We start from the raw sequence: 15,931 nt of genomic DNA, 5'->3' as shown, positions 1-15,931 counted from the left end.
AGTGGCAAAAGGTGTGCAGATAATTTTAAAAATAAAGATTTAAATGTACCAATATTTTAAAAACTGTTTACCAACTGTCTCGTCTTAGGATAACTTCGTACTGTATTAATATATGCCCCAAATGCATTTACATTTAGTGTCCACTGTACCTCATGGTCCCGCTGCCTGGCTGCTGTGGCTCTGTTCATGTCTTCAGCATCCCTGACATGGTTAAGGGCCTGGTCAAGTGATTCCTGGAGGTCTGACAGCTTGGCGTTATAGTCGTCCAGCTGCTCCAGGACCACAGGAAACAGAGAGCGAGTGTCATTGTACTGCCTCTGCCAACTCTCAGCCTGGCTCAGCACTGGGGAGAAAGGTACACAGAAACTCAGTCTGGGCTCCTCCCTTCTCCTCCCATCCCAGCCCACAGAAGCAAAGATGCAAATTTGGCAGGCGATGTCCTTAGCATCAGTGACTGAAGCTGTTGGTCACAAAAATGGCCCCATTATTTGAAGTTTTAAATACTATTTTGTAGGATTTGGACCGTCCTAGACCACCATCAGCTAAAAAGGGAGTTGATTAGTTTTCCTGTCAAGATGCTGCTTTATGTGGAAATGATGTCATTCAACTAGGTTGATTATTACACAGATTATTAATAGTTTTACCATACAAACGAAACTTGGATATACTACAGTTTTACTATTAGAGATATCTCCAATTATTTTGTCTATTATTGGAAAATGTACAACCACTCATCTTCTGTATTCTCTCCAGGCAGCTATTTTTAGTTAGCTCCTTTATTTCGGTCAAACTTAATCATTATTCTGGAATCATTATTCTGAAAGATAGAATGGCAATGAAATATTCTTAAACTTTGCCTATGTATTAATTCTCTAATCAAAGTTACATGCATTGCTTCTGTACCTTGATTCTATTTTTTCTCCAGGGACTATCAGTCTGTCTTATTGAGGTTTTGTATTTACTTTCATCATCATGAGCAGAAAGATACAAGTTCACAGCTGAGTAGAGAAAGTGGCTGAAAAAATGCCTTTACTCAGTGGAAGGCTGCTAAGTGGGAGATGTATTTGGTTCCATTTCCCTAGAGTAGTCTTGTTAAATCCCCAAATAGGCAAAGCATCTGGCTGTGACATGAGAGCTCCAGGCTCTCATGACTGCTGGCCTCATCTGGACTCAGAAACGGGCCTGAGATTCTGCCTTATTTCTTACTGTTTCTAAGACCTTGTAAGTCTGCTATCACAATATACCTTTATGCCAAAAATACTCCTCTATTAAAATATTCACAATAAGTTTTAACAGAAGTTGATACTGACAATTGTAGGAAAATGATCTAATGTAGGTGTTCTTAACCCTTTCTGTATCATGGGCCCCTTTACAACCTGGCAAAGCCTTCAGATTCCTTCTTATATGTTTTTAAAGGTACAAGATAAAATATGTAGCACAAAAAAGATTATAAAAATTGGTAATTTAATAATACATGTGCTTCCTTATCAGTGTGTTAACTAATAAGATTTAGAGGTGAAACCAGTAACTACTAAAATTCTTGAATTATTGATGAATTTAACATTGTGAAATAACAGTGACAACTAAAATATGATACACAAACTTGTAGCCTCTTTTCATTGACTGTGTAGATTAAAATGGACACAATTTTTTGTAACTCTTCTATCAAGAGTCAAGTCTTTTTTCTCATCCATGAATCTGGGCTGGTTTTGACCAACAGAGGGCTTCCCTCATATCTCAGTTGGTAAAGAATCCATTTGCAAAGCAGAAGAGCCCAGTTTGATTCCTGGGTTGGGAAGATCTCCTGAAGAAGGGATAGGCTACCCACTCCAATATTCTTGGGCTTCCTTTGTGGCTCAGCTGGTAAAGAATTCACCTGCAATGTGGGAGATCTGGGTTTGATCCCCAGGTTGGGAAGATCCCCTGGAGAAGGGATAGGCTACCCACTCCAGTATTCTGGTGTGGAGAATTCCATGGACTATACTTGCAAAGAGTTGGACATGATTGATCAACTTTCACTTTCACTTTGACCAACGGAATGAATATGACATTGCTGAGTTCCAAGGCTAGGCCTTGAGAGACCTTGTACTTTCCATTCCTGCCCTCCTGGAAGGCTTCTGCCATATGAACAAGCTCAGTGAGCTCCCCAGAGAATAAAACCCCACATGGAGGGAGATGCCCGGCCATCCCAGCTAAGACCCCAGACATGTGAGTGAACTCCACCACATGGAGCAGAGATGACCTGTCTAGGTTGAGTCCAACCCAAACTGCCAACCTATGAAATCATGAACAAATAAATGCTTATTGTTTTAATGTTTGGGGTAGCCTGTGAGATAGTAATTGATAACTGATATAGTGACCAAGTCATAGATTCACTAATACTACTGTGGTTTGTTATTTACATTAGTCATTAAAGGGAATGTTAAATTTCCAGTGAAGTTTCAAAGTCATTAAAAGTCACTCACGGATATCAGAACATGAATGTTGCTGGACTTCCTTACATCTTTACTGCTTTCTCAATGAGACTTCTCTTACTGAAGTTCTGGGAATTGCTTCCCTTCGCTTTCCTTCTCCTGTTTTTTTCACTAGCTGCTGTATTCCTATTTTCTCTCCTCAGGAGTAAAATCTTGTAGATTCCTGTGGAATCTCAGCAGTTTCTCAAAACCTGAAGGTTGGGTCTGGATTTAAAATTCCTGGTCTATATATATAGAGAGAGTCAAGCTGTCCTGAAGAACTCCCTGAGGCCACTTTAAATGCTCAGTGACTCTGAATATCGGGAACTGGTTGCTTTGACCAAATGTTGCCCTGTGACTAGGTGTCCTCTCTTGGACTCACAAAGGAAGCAGACATGTGCTGGCCTCTAGAAGTTGAATATACCTACATTCATGGGCTTCGTCTGCCTCCTCGTCCACAAGTTCCCGTTGGGTGAGGAAAGGCTGACGGCGTCGGATCTCCTCAAGCATCTTCTGTGCCAACACTAGCTTCTCAGAGATTTCCTCAGAGCTAAGTTCCTGCTCTTCCCCATAATACAGCATCTTGCTGCTGATCTCTGAAAGGAAGGGCATGGTGAGAGAAGGCAGGAGGGAGAGGTGATGGGGAGTCTGACAGTGACGTCACTGAAAACACAAACAGTGAGGGGAATGGGCAGGGCTGATCCTAAAGCAGAGACAGAGACCCAATGCAAAGACAGCGTGGTGATGGTCATGCTGAGAATACCTGTGCTGGCCCTGGAGTTCATCATATATTCCAGGGAGAGCTTAAACCAAAGGAAGTCACTCTTTTCTGCTTTTTATCTGGCAACTTCAAAACAAGAGTGGAATTAATGCAAAATTTGCTCTGATTTCAGATGAGTCTGATTTCACCGTGATTCAAAACTGTTAATATTTAAGAAACACAAATCTAGGGTCTTTGATCAATCTTTTATATAATAAAATATATAATTTGGAGAAAATGTTCTGATGTATCACCTGTCACACATAGGAGGCCCTGGAGATATTAATTGTAATTTAGCCAAGGATTTTACCTAAGCTCTAAGCCAAAATGAGTGTATACTGATGGCTGCTCAAGTGAGTCTTTCAGATTGTTGTACAGACTAGATATAATACAGAGGTTTCTTACAGCAGGATGTGAGCTTTTAATCATTTATATATATATATATATAGCAACTGCTGTTTGCCTTCTGTGGTATAACTGCCTGGCAAGACTGTTTAATTCTGACTCTGGGTCATTCTCAGCCTACATCCATAAGTAGCATCCATTTCAGAACCAGAGGGACTGCTGAGGCTCAGAGGCATTAGATGGGTTGTCTGAATATTGGCAGAGCTGAGCAGGCCTCTGGCTCCCTCTTCCTACTATATATGATCAGATGAAAGTTATGTAATTGCCACCTTGTCCTACGGTAGCTCCAGGAGGAAGCATTTTATCTTCCTGGCATAAATGAAATTGTCTGTCTATGGTTTACTATGATCTATGTGGTTGGCCAGACAAGATGGGTAAACAACACTGGTCTCACATAAATCATACCAGGATAAGGGCTTGTATTTTATATGGATAACAGCTTGAAGGTCACCAATAGTTATTTTAGAGATGGCTGGGAATAAGGAATGACACACTATTGGTGTTGTGCAGCATCCCTGAATTCTGAAGCAAGGGAGATAAATGGCGGAAGAGGTTTTCAGTACTGTAAATATTACTGATAAAAGTTTTAGAGAAACTAAGATATGCTTAAACAAAACTCAAGAAGGAATTAAATACTCATTTCTCAAGTAAAGTCTAAAATATTAACCCTTGAAGTAAACTAAACATATATTTTCCTTAGATCTAGCATTGGCAATGCTGAATTTCTTGGCGTTTTGATGCAGATATTATATTTACAATCTGGCTTATTTTATTTTAGCCATGTCTGCTCTATATTAGAAAAAGGAAATACAGAGAATAACATTTATGCTTTTGGTCTTTGAAGGCTGTTCATACATTATTTTAAAAAGGTAGAAACTGATGGAAATTACTGTTTTCTATTTACATTTCTTTTGTATTTTTTCCTTCTTATCCTATGACCTAAGGGTCAAATAAGAAGGCTCAGATTCCTTCCAAATAAAATACCCTAGAATCAAAATTTGAGTTAGACAGCAAAGGTGAACTGTTTTGTTTTTGTTTTTTTTTCCTGAATGGCTAAGATCTAGGATGCTGGCTTCATCTGCTGCTGAGAGGGACATTTATTTCTTAAATAGATGAGATCAGCTAATCTAGGTTTAATCTTACTTTTTGAACAAATCAATTTTAACTATAAAATATTATAGGGAAAGAACATTTTATTGGTAGATGCAAAAGCATGAAATAGTAAGGACGGGAGCAGGGGATGTTTGAAATGCATACCATTTGTTTTTATTATGTATTATGGGCACCGAAGGAAATACAGCGAATGATTAATCTTGGCTCAATACATCCCTTGTCCTGGAATATGCTCCCTCTACCTCAGTATAAAGATATGAATCTTCCATTGTGAGTCCCTTTACTGTCATTGTGCCCTTGAGATGTACTTGTAGTTGTCATCCAGCTCTTAATGTATAGGATAATAAAAACTATGGAAACACACAAATACTGTATCTTAGCAGACTGTAACCCAAGTAAATTCTCTTTATCTTAGAACCAAAGCAATCGCCTGTTTTCTGTCGGTAAACTGAAGGCTTGCTTTCAGCGTGCTATCAAGATAGCCTTCAAAATGCAGCCGGCATTTACAAGAAGCTGGAATACAAGTAAGTAAACCCACAAGAAGAAAAGTAAAATCTGACAGTTTTATGCTTTTTGCAAAGAACTCTTCCACACCCCTTCTTGGCTTTTCTTCTGGACTGGGGACCAGAGTATGCACCTGCCTGGTTCTTAGGACAGCATCAGAGGGACAGCGCAGGATAACTTGGATTAGTGGACAGTTGACTGCCGCTCTAAAGCCAGGGTTTTCACTGTGAATAACTGAGAAAAATGTGACTCCTACTCAACTTGCATTTTAGAGACAACACAGAATGTAATTTCCTCTACTGGAAAGGTATACTGGCATTTCACTTCTGTGAAATGTGTGGAAAAGGAATGATTTTTAACGTACATTCTTTTTTTTTTTTTCCTTTTGGCTGCACTGCCTGAGTCCTAACCACTGGACTGTCAGGAAATTTCCTCTACTCTCCACATTTATTATTAAAAATAGACAGTAAGTAGAGATGAGTGCTCAGAAGTCCCAGACAAACAAATGTGAAAGAAGATCTTACATGAGTTTGAAATGGTAACTCTCTAACAACAGGCCCTGGCACACAATAAACACTAACAGTAGCCATTACTGTTATTGCTGTTAATAACATGACTGATTCCTTAACATGGAGCTGAACCAGTAGAGAGTATATTTACCTTGGATTTTATCCCTCATATTGTGGGCTTGCTCTGCAAGCTGAGTTGCGTGGTTAATGGTATCCATGCTTTCCTTCTGAGCCAACTGGACCTTTCTTGAAGCTTGGCTTTCCTATAAATAATCCGTATAAACACCAGATTAATTTTACGAGAAGGAAGGCTGTGTATGTGCATGTGGGGGTGGGTGAGCATAATGTATTCTGTAAACATAAATTTCCCTGACATGCCAAAGTTCTGTAACATAAAATGGACTCATGCATGAAGATGGATGTGATGACCAGTTTCAGAATTACAGATGCTATTTCTATTCCTAAGCCATCAGTCACAGTTCAATCCAAACCACCCATCTTTCATAAGTAATCTACTCTTTGAATTTTTACTGTATCTCAAGATGCCAGACTAGGGAATTATCCATGTCTGCTGATCAGTTTGACATTGTGTTGACTTAAATGCTTAAGGGTTCAAAGGGAAACATGTTGAGAAAGCAGGCAGATCTCAAAATGTTCCATGCATCCAGTGGCTTCTGGGTGGTCCAGCCACTGCTACAACTAAATTACCACAGAGATTGAAAGGATTATGCTCACTAGGCTAAATGCTATTTTCAGTGCTGCCTTCCAAATTCCCATCAACACTGAAGGCACTTGTGTACAAATAATTACTCAAGGAGCTTTGGCTCAGAGTGAATGAAGTTCTCTGAGAAGCTGATTTCATTCTTCCAACTCTGTTTCAGAACTCACACGTAGGATCTGTCAAGATGTGGCTCCTGAAGAAAGGATGTGTGGGTATGCACGTGTACATGTGTATTTCTCTCTGTGTGTATAAAGACAGAAGAGAAAGTAAAGTGAAAATGTAGTCACTTGGTTGTGTCCAACTCTTTGCAATCCCAGGCACCTCTGTCCATGGAATTCTCTAGGCAAGTATACTGGAATTCTCTAGGCAAGAATACTGGAATTCTCTAGGCAAGAATACTGGAGTGGAAGGCCATTTCCTCCTCCAAGGAATCTTCCTGATTCAGCGATCGAACCTGGGTCTCATGCATTGCAGACAGATTCTTTACTGTCTGAGGCACAAGGGAAGCATGTCTTAAAAAAATAGTTCAAGGCCAGGACACCAGCCTGGATGCACAGCATGGGGATGGGTACTTACTGTGGCATCAGAAAGACGGATTCATGGGTTATATTTAAGAGGTGGGATACTTCTTCAGTCTGGCATTTGATCAAGCGCCCACTCGCCTTGCCCAGTGTCTTTCTGGCTCAGCTCTGTGACAAAGGAGCTGTACCTGCCTGGATTGCCAGGTGACCTGCTACACAGAGTGCTGGCTGGTAGGCCCCCAGAACAGGAGAGTGGCTGTTTCAAATCTCTCTCATCTCTTGTTCTGGTGGGAGGATTAGGCCATGCTTTTACCTGGAATGTTTTTATGCAACCCACTCCAGTAGTCTCGTCTGGGAAATCCCAGGGACAGAGGAGCCCAGCACCACAGGCCATGGGGTCACAAAGAGTTGGAGGCGACTGAGTGACTAAACCACCACCACAAAGCATGACCCAAGCCACCGGCCCTTCAAGGAGGAGAATGCAGAAATGGTATCCTAGCAAACACACGCCCGGGAGCTTTCCGTCCGCACTGTGTCCAACATCCCTCCAAACAAAGCTCCCCGTGCAGCAATACTGCAGCTCCTTCGCTGCAATGCGTGCTCTCTGAATGGACACAACAATCTGAGTCACATGTTCTTTCCCTAGTTTCAATCTCCCTCTTTCCCTGTTCTACTGCTTTCTGGAAACACAAGCTTTGTGGTCACTTTAAAATTAGATGATGCAGAAAATAAGATCAATCTTATTCGTAACTTCATCCCTCCCTGCTTTTAAAAAATAGGGACACAGACCTATAAAACATTAAAAAAAATTTTAAGAAGTTGATTTTTGGTCCAGTTTAAATTCAGTAGTATTTACAAAATACAACATGCATATTTTTGACTTTGGCTTTATCCTTCAAGGGAAAAGGTTTATTGTTATTACTGTGTTCATTTATTTCTTGATATGGAAACTCTGAATTCACTGAAGTAATGAAAGACAGCTAGAAGATAACTCAAAGACAAGCTCTTTTGACCAACACCAGAGGGCGCTTAGATATACATATTTAAAAAAAGACAGCAGCAAAGAGGAACATCTGTTACTTTAAACTGCAAAATTACTGGATATAATATACAGTGATGCCTTATTTGAAAGTTCTACAGTCTTCTTTAACTTTGATTATGGAAGGAAAATAATGATATGGGCACATGGTAAAACAGGTGCACCCTGCTCTAAGTAAAACTGTATTAAAAAATTAGCTCACAACTGTAAGCTGGTTGATGTTTAGCATTACAAATGGATTAATCGTTTACCTCAGCAGTGAATTCTGACACATATTTGATGTAAAAGGTAGCAAGAATTTAATTTACTATACAGGGAATAAAGTATAGTGTACCTAGAATACTATTCTATTGAGTGAGGATGGTAATCATTATCTAGCATGGTCCAGACTCTTTTGAGAGTGAAAGGGGATCTTTTAATAATAGCTCTAAGATAAGCATAAACAGAGGCAGTGCTGGACAAAACAGGCAGTAGGAATATTGGTGCGCCATTTCACAATCTGTACGGTGATGTCTACTTGGGTTTAACTATCTCTTAAACACTGAAATACTTTTCCAGCCTTGATCTCTTCTCTTGAGCTACAGACTCAAATCTCTGGCATCCACAGGTACTTCACCTGACGAGGTCCAGAGAATCCATTCTGAATTATCAGTCTTGGCCATTTATTTTTCCAAGTCTAATAGCTTACATCTTTGCAACTCCTCATATTCAGCTGGTCACTGAATCACTTTGATTTCACTTGCCATTCTGGCCTCTCTTCTTCCCCACCACTAGTTTCAGTTCATCCCAGTTCACTGCAATTTCCTTTCCAATGAAGACAAGGTAGCAACTGACTGCTCTTGTTTGGATTACTGTGACAGTCTACTAACTGGTGTCCCTGTCTTCAGTCTTAAACTCACCAATTTATCACCCCCACTGCAGAGGAAGGTTTCTGAAACTTCGCACCTAATCAACTCATTGTTGTAGGTAAATGCTCCAATATCTTCCAAAGTCCATAGGATGAGCATAGTGGGCAAGGGTCTTCACGATTTGGCCTCTGAGAGCCTCTTCAGCATTGTCTTCTGCTCCTTGCTTTTTTAGTTAATATTCTGCAATGCCAAGGCTGAAATTCTACAGTCTTCTGGTCAACTGTAATTGAAACATATTTTGACTTTTTGTTCTGTCTTTTTATCAGGATTGGAGATGAGGCTTTTGATGTATGGAAGTGACCTACTTTCCTTCCAATCCTAAAGGTCTTCATACATGCTGCTGTAGCTGAAGGAGTAAGGATGAGATGGAGATGGAGAAGTGTAGGGAACAGTGTGGCACCCTCCTGAGCCAGCTCTTGGGAGACTGGGCTCTAGATCCAGATGGCAAAGGGCAGCACTGAGACTGGGAGAGGGTCACTATCTTCACTTCTGCTTGTAGCCTAGTTCACTCTGGCTCTGAGCATGGTGTGTTCGGGAACACGGGAGAGTGGAATCTTGACAGAGGCTTTGGTATTTCATTACAGACATGATCAGCAGTGGCAAAATCGAGACTTTTTTGAGCAGCAGCTCTTTGGGAACACAAATGCATGGGTATCCTTTAGGGGTTTCCCAGAAGTTGCTGTTGTTCAGTCACTCAGTCATGTCTGACTCTTTGCAACCCCATGGACTGCACCACGCTAGGCTTCCCTGTCCTTCACCATCTCCTAAAGCTTGCTTAAACTCATGTCCATCGAGTCGGTGATGCCATCCAACTATCTCATCCTCTCTTGTCCGTTTCTTCTCCCACCTTGAACCTTTCCCAGCATCAGGGTCTTTTCTAATGAGTCAGTTCTTCGCATCTGGTGGCCAAAGGATTGGCACTTCAGCTTCAGCATCAGTCCTTCCAATGAATATTCAGGACTGATTTCCTTTAGGATTGCCTGGTGTGCTCTCCTTGCAGTCCAAGGGACTCTCAAAAGTCTTCTCCAACACCATAGTTCAAAAGCATAAATTCTTCAGTGCTCAGCCCTCTTTATGGTCCAACTCTCACATCCATACATGACTACTGGAAAAATCATAGCTTTGACTATACGGTCCTCTGTTGGCAAAGTAATGTCTCTGGTTTTTAATACGCTGTCTAGGTTGGTCATAGCTTTTCTTCCAAGGAGCAAGTATCTTTTAACTTCCTGGCTGTAGTCACCATCTGCAGTGATTTTGGAGCTCAAGAAAATGAAGTCTCTCACTGTTTCCACTTCTATTTGCCATGAAGTGATGGGACTGGATGCCATGATCTTAATTTTTTTAATGTTGAGTTTTAAGTCAGCTTTTTCACTCTCCTCTTTCACCTTCATCAAAAGACTCTTTAGTTTCTCTTTGCTTTCTGCCATAAGGGTGGTGTCATCTGCATATCTGAGGTTATTGATATTTCTCCTGGCAATCTTGATTCCATCTTGTGCTTCACCCAGCCCGGCATTTTGCATGATGTACTCTGCATATAAGTTAAATAAGCAGGGTGACAATATACAGCCTTGATGTATTCCTTTCCCAATTTGGAACCAATCTATTGTTCCATGTCCAGTTCTAACTGTTGCTTCTTGACCTGCATACAGGTTTCTCAGGAGGCAGGTAAATTTCCATAAGTATAGGGTGGGAAGAGGTAGTAGGATTTATCAAAAGAGGGCTAGATATGGAAGCTTAGATATGGAAGTTGGGGCAAAAACCCAGTAACTTTAAGTTAATGTAAACTGTGAGATTTGGGTTACATTAGATTCACGTAACAGCTACTTTGCATACAGAGGGTGCAGTTGTCCCTTGAACAATGCAGGTGTTTGGGGCACTGATACAGTTGAAAATCCACATATAACTTTACAGTTGGCCCCAATATCTGAGGTTCTATATCCTTGGACTCAACCAACTGTGGATCATGTAATACCATTGTACCATAGTATCAAAAAACACCTGTGTGTAAGTGGATCCTCGAAGTTCCAACCCAAGTTGTTCAAGGATCAACCACATTTTCAATTTTTAGAGGCAACATTACTGTGATTTTTACCACACTGAGGGAATCTACAGTGAAATTCTTCATTCTAGTTAAAGCTAAATATTGTGAACTCTTCTTGATAAAAGGCTTTCTAAGACAAAGCTTTTATTACATCCTTCTAAGAATCAATTATGAACTTTTCTAGACCAAGGGCTTGAAGGATGCTTGAGAAGTCATTAAGACTAGCTCTGGGTGTTTGTTTCAAAATGTTTCAGCAGGTTCTTGTACCATCAGGACTGTTGATATCACAACAAGAACGATGTTATTTTCAGTAGGAATCAATGGAAACAACTGGGTTAATGTTCTAGTAGCTTTATCATCAACTTCCTGCTTTGATGGTCTGTTCTTGTTGCTCAGGAGCCTTTTCTATTATGATATTCTTTTGAAGCTTACATTATTTCCTCCCCATGAAAACCTGCATTTAAATAATATTGGAAGTAGGAAAACTGTACAAGAAAACAATCAGTAACTCTGTATCTAAGCTATGGGAGGAACTAATCTTGGTGAAAACATTTCCTCAAGAATTTGAGACACTTCCAGCAAGTTCCAGCCATGACATAGAAATGAAATTACAATGAGTTTCACAAAGATTTCTTTCATGGTATTTTCCTTTGAAATTTAAGAGATCTCACTGCTCCTCAAATGCTGATGGTTGGATTAATATGCTCTATTGCATGGAGAAAGGGGGACACAATTTTTATATGCATTTAAAAGCAGTTGAATCTTCTAAGGATTCAATTAAAGTAATTCATATTTTTAGAAGCATAATCTCTTAGTTTAAGAGGTCCAAGGTCAAAGAGATTATCAGAGTCATTTTAACTATTATTTTTGCAGAAAATGAGAATTGTTTCTGAAAAGAACAACAGTTTATGTCAAATATTAGTATCTGAAAGCAGAAATTCCAGGGTACTCTGGGCAGAACTGGTGGAACATAATCAGGGGAAAAAATGTGTTAAAGATTTTAGTATATTAAACATGGTGCCTTGGAGCTTAGTTGCATTTTCTATTTTTTTATTAGATGGATATTTTTCCATTAGACCCTTGGGGAATGACTTTGCTCATGTTTTAATGTTTTTGTTAATTTGTGAGAGCTTTTACAAGCCACATTTCCCTCAACATTTTTCTTAGTCTCACAGACTTTTTTCATTTATTTAATTGTTTACTGAGTATTTGCAATTTTACCTTGTCAAATCTATTATTTCTTTTTACTACAATTCTTCACACTATATTTAATTGTATTTTTATTTCCTTTCAAGATTTAATAATTATCTAGTTCTGTTTTCTTGAAAATTTTAGATTTAAACTAAAGTCTTTAATCTGTTTGAAGTTCATTTTATTAATAGTGTATGGTAAAAAATGAGGATCCAAAGTGTTCTTTCTTCCCAGCCAAACTGCAAAATTGCTTTCTCAACACAATTTCTCCTCTTTCCTTTTATTATTTAATGCATCCTGTAGCAAACATTTAAAGTTTATATTCTATGTAATAAAGTTTACTTCTGGACACTCTATAGCTCTTGGCCATAAAATGTTAAGGCAAACAGCCGAATGAATATCCAAATGAAATATATATCAATGGTATTTACCAGCAGCAAACATAACGAAAGTTCCCCATAAACATGGTTTTTCAAGGAAACCAATCAAAATGGAAGATATAGTAGAGACCAAGTGTTTAACTTTATCCTCAGGTTTTGCCTTGATTTATTTTAAGGCACCTGGGTCCCTGTATTTTTTTTCTGGGCTGTTAAGCCTCAGTCATTTGTGACTAGCCAGTCTCACACTAGCTAAATCCCTCATTGAAGTTAGTCTCAGAGACCAAATACATACCTTTTCAGCTAATTCCTCCACGTCAGACTGAAGGCTTTTCATTGTGTTTTCAGCATTGTTGATTTGTATCTTTCTTAGGACATACTGGTTTTCTCTTTCTGACAATTTTGTCTGTGAATTAAAAAAAAACCAAATACATATTTTTCCATAGTCAGTAGATGTGCACACCAGGTTTATAAAAATAAACAGAAAACCCTTTCAGTGTAAGAGGACTACAGTAGAGAGTTAGCCTTTATTCTCAAAATAGTGGGGTCCACAGGCTACTGCAAGCTGGTATGAAATTTGAGGTCTGCATGAGGAGACTGAGAGCTCTGGGGACAGAAATTCTGTGAGCTCCCCTCAGCAGGCTGGAGAATCTGGTGTGGGCTGTGCTGGTTCTGAGGAAAGGGTACCTTTTGCAAATTTGCAAAATGGCTCAATAGAGACGGGCGGTGGCTTTGCTTGTCTGAGCTTTAAAATTTCAATTCCGGCAGGTCTTCGAGGAAATGATAACCCACCTTGATCAATGAAAGTTGAGTTCTAGAAATTAAGTTTCCTCTTTCTAATGTAAGGAGAACAATTATTTTTATTTCAGACAATTTGCCCTTTTCATTTCCATTTTTGAGGAGTTTGCACCAGGTGTAGCTTTCCTTAAATTTGGAGTAAGTCCTTCAATCTGGGCACTGACTTCCTATCAGCTACAAAACTATTATATCTGATATAATAACTAGTTCTACCTTGAAGCTGTCCTTTTGGGGAAAGAGGATTCAAGCAGTATCAGGGGGACTGAGTCTGGGTGACTCCTCTGAGAAATACTGCCTTCATGTGTCCAAATAGATGAGTTTGGACAAAAAACAATTCCTCAACTGGGAATAGAGTGCTTACTAAGACTTCATCCAGCTTTACAACTTTGTGATTTTTATTTTGTTCTACACTTTGCTGATTTGGGCAATTGCTGTGGATATTATTTGTACCTCCCAAAAGCAGAGAACTGAGCACTTTCTATGTTAGATTCTATTCTGACTGCTCCCTATATAACAACTCACTGTATTCTCTCAACAACCCATGAGATAGGAGTAATAATTATCCTCAATTTCAGATGAGGGGAATGAAAACTAAAAAGGTTAAATAATTTATTCAAGGTCGCAAAGCTAGTAAGTGTCAGAGCTGGGATTTGAATCTAAGCATTCTGGTGTCAAAATTTATGCTCTTAACCACTACGTTAATTTGACTAGCAAAATAAAAAAGTATACTGGTATTAGTTCTATTAACCTTTCAGCTGATTATCATTGTTTTAAAAAGTATCTGTTGGTTGTGACAGAAGCCTATAATTTAGAGAGGGAAAAAACACCTCTTAAAGCTTAGATATATAAGCATGTTACAGTCTGCCTTTAACTTGCTTATCAGATTTAACCACTAGATCAAGGAAGAGAAACAGAGCATATGAGCATGCTTGTGTGTTTGAGTGTGTGTTTGAGTACGGAAAAATGAGAAAAAATGTGTGTCAGTGAGATGGAATGGCAAGGGCAGAAGAAAGAGGGAGGAAAGAAAGGAAAAAGAGAGAACAGTGTATGTATTAGTTTTCAGAGAAGCCCACGAAAACATAGCAAACTAAAGCTAAGGTAATAGTATGTTATGTTGACTTAAGTAACCAATGTACAGCTTAAGAAAATAAGTGTTTCTCCTCTATCAATAGCTTTGTACATAGACACTAGTTTTTCGGGCATCTCATTTTCCATTAACCTTTTTCATAGATGACAGCTCCTGGTTTAGGATGGAGCGCATGACTATAATCAACTTTTCATAATTTCCAAGGACTAGCAATCTGTAATGTAACTAGTGGACTCAGATAAGAAAAGGGTAGGAGGTACTAGGAGTGACCCTGTGAAACCAGAGTGAAAATACCCGGAAAGTACACCATTCCTGCATACTTTGAGGAGGTAGATGGTGGAGTTGATTTCGTTCACATGCCTATGAGCTGCGGCACCAGATGACACACTCAACAGGCCAGATTTGCTTTCTTCAATTGAGAGCGCAGCTAACCGAAGGTCATCAGTCAGATCCCAGATGCATTTATCGCAGCCTGGTGGTACAACGGGCATGTCATTTCCTCAAAATCAAAGGTCAGCTGGGAAGCATGCTGCTCTAAGTTGGTCATTATATGCCCTTCCTTGGTTAATACTATTCGTATTTTTGTTTCCTGAGGAGCTATTCTGGACCATGGAACTAGTCCTTATACTTAGAGAGCCTCAGATGACCAAAGTGTACGTTGGGCACTATCCCTGCTTAAAACATAAAAAAAACCATGCCACTGAAAAGCAGGTTACCATGAACGCTAATGGCTGAGCTGAGGAGGAAAGGAAGCACAAAGGGCAAGGCATCTGAGAGACGGTGGGTGGTTGAAAAGAACCTTCTCCCCACTTTTCTCTGGTTAGGGGAAAGCTGTCTGGGAGGATGCCCTCCACGTCAGGCTGTGGGTTTCCGCTTGGTGCTGGCCAGTGAAGATGGAACTCGCCTGCCATTTCTCCTCTCCCAGCAGCTTTCCTTACTGACTGTTCAGATTCCAGTGCTTTCTCCTCACTCCACGGATGGCCCGGTGCCTCCCCATGGCCTGACCTCCTGTCTGAACAGGTCGGCAGGACCTCACTGTTTGCTAATATTACTCTCTGACAGCTGACGACCCTGCACATGTGGTGAGGAGGGTGGTGGTTTCTCGCGGCTTTCTGCATTTCACATTCGAGTCCCTCTGACCACTGTCATCACCCCCACAATCCAATGCCCTCCTGGGACACACTAAGGACACTCTGAAATTTTTCTGTTTCCAACCTCTTTCCTCCAGACGTACTCTCTTCTAGAGAACTGATAAATGAAGACTAAAGGGTTAATGGTTGTTAATATGTTAATTTGTTACTTGAAGTTTAATGCAGTATTCCTCATATGCTCTCTCTAAGGAAACTCCCCAGCCAGTACATCAGGCTGGTGGAGGAGACACATAGAGGCCAAGCAGGCACCTTGACGTCCTTAAAGTGACTGTGCATAGAGGATCACCAATGCTGTCAGTATGCAAACTTTGCCCAGCCTGTGCCTTCCATCCTATGTCACCTTCTAATATGGG

General features: G+C 40.0%; 1 protein-coding gene across 7 annotated transcripts in view; it reads right to left on the bottom strand.

Moving 5' to 3' along the window:
• The window catches only part of LAMA4 (laminin subunit alpha 4), a 144,687-nt gene that overhangs the window by 62,750 nt on the left and 66,006 nt on the right, over positions 1-15,931 (bottom strand). For all 7 annotated transcript variants that reach the window (XM_042253295.2, XM_060419476.1, XM_004011190.6 and 4 more), the window contains 5 exons: positions 14,748-14,899; positions 12,838-12,948; positions 5,896-6,007; positions 2,882-3,049; positions 150-343 (listed from right to left, as the gene is read on the bottom strand). In XM_042253295.2, the coding sequence (XP_042109229.1) occupies positions 150-343; positions 2,882-3,049; positions 5,896-6,007; positions 12,838-12,948; positions 14,748-14,899 (737 nt within the window). The remainder of the gene's footprint in view (positions 1-149; positions 344-2,881; positions 3,050-5,895; positions 6,008-12,837; positions 12,949-14,747; positions 14,900-15,931) is intronic.

The sequence above is a fragment of the Ovis aries genome, chromosome 8, assembly GCF_016772045.2.
Source record: "Ovis aries strain OAR_USU_Benz2616 breed Rambouillet chromosome 8, ARS-UI_Ramb_v3.0, whole genome shotgun sequence".
Lineage (NCBI taxonomy): Eukaryota > Metazoa > Chordata > Mammalia > Artiodactyla > Bovidae > Ovis > Ovis aries.
This window is presented reverse-complemented; position numbering and strand designations above follow the sequence as displayed.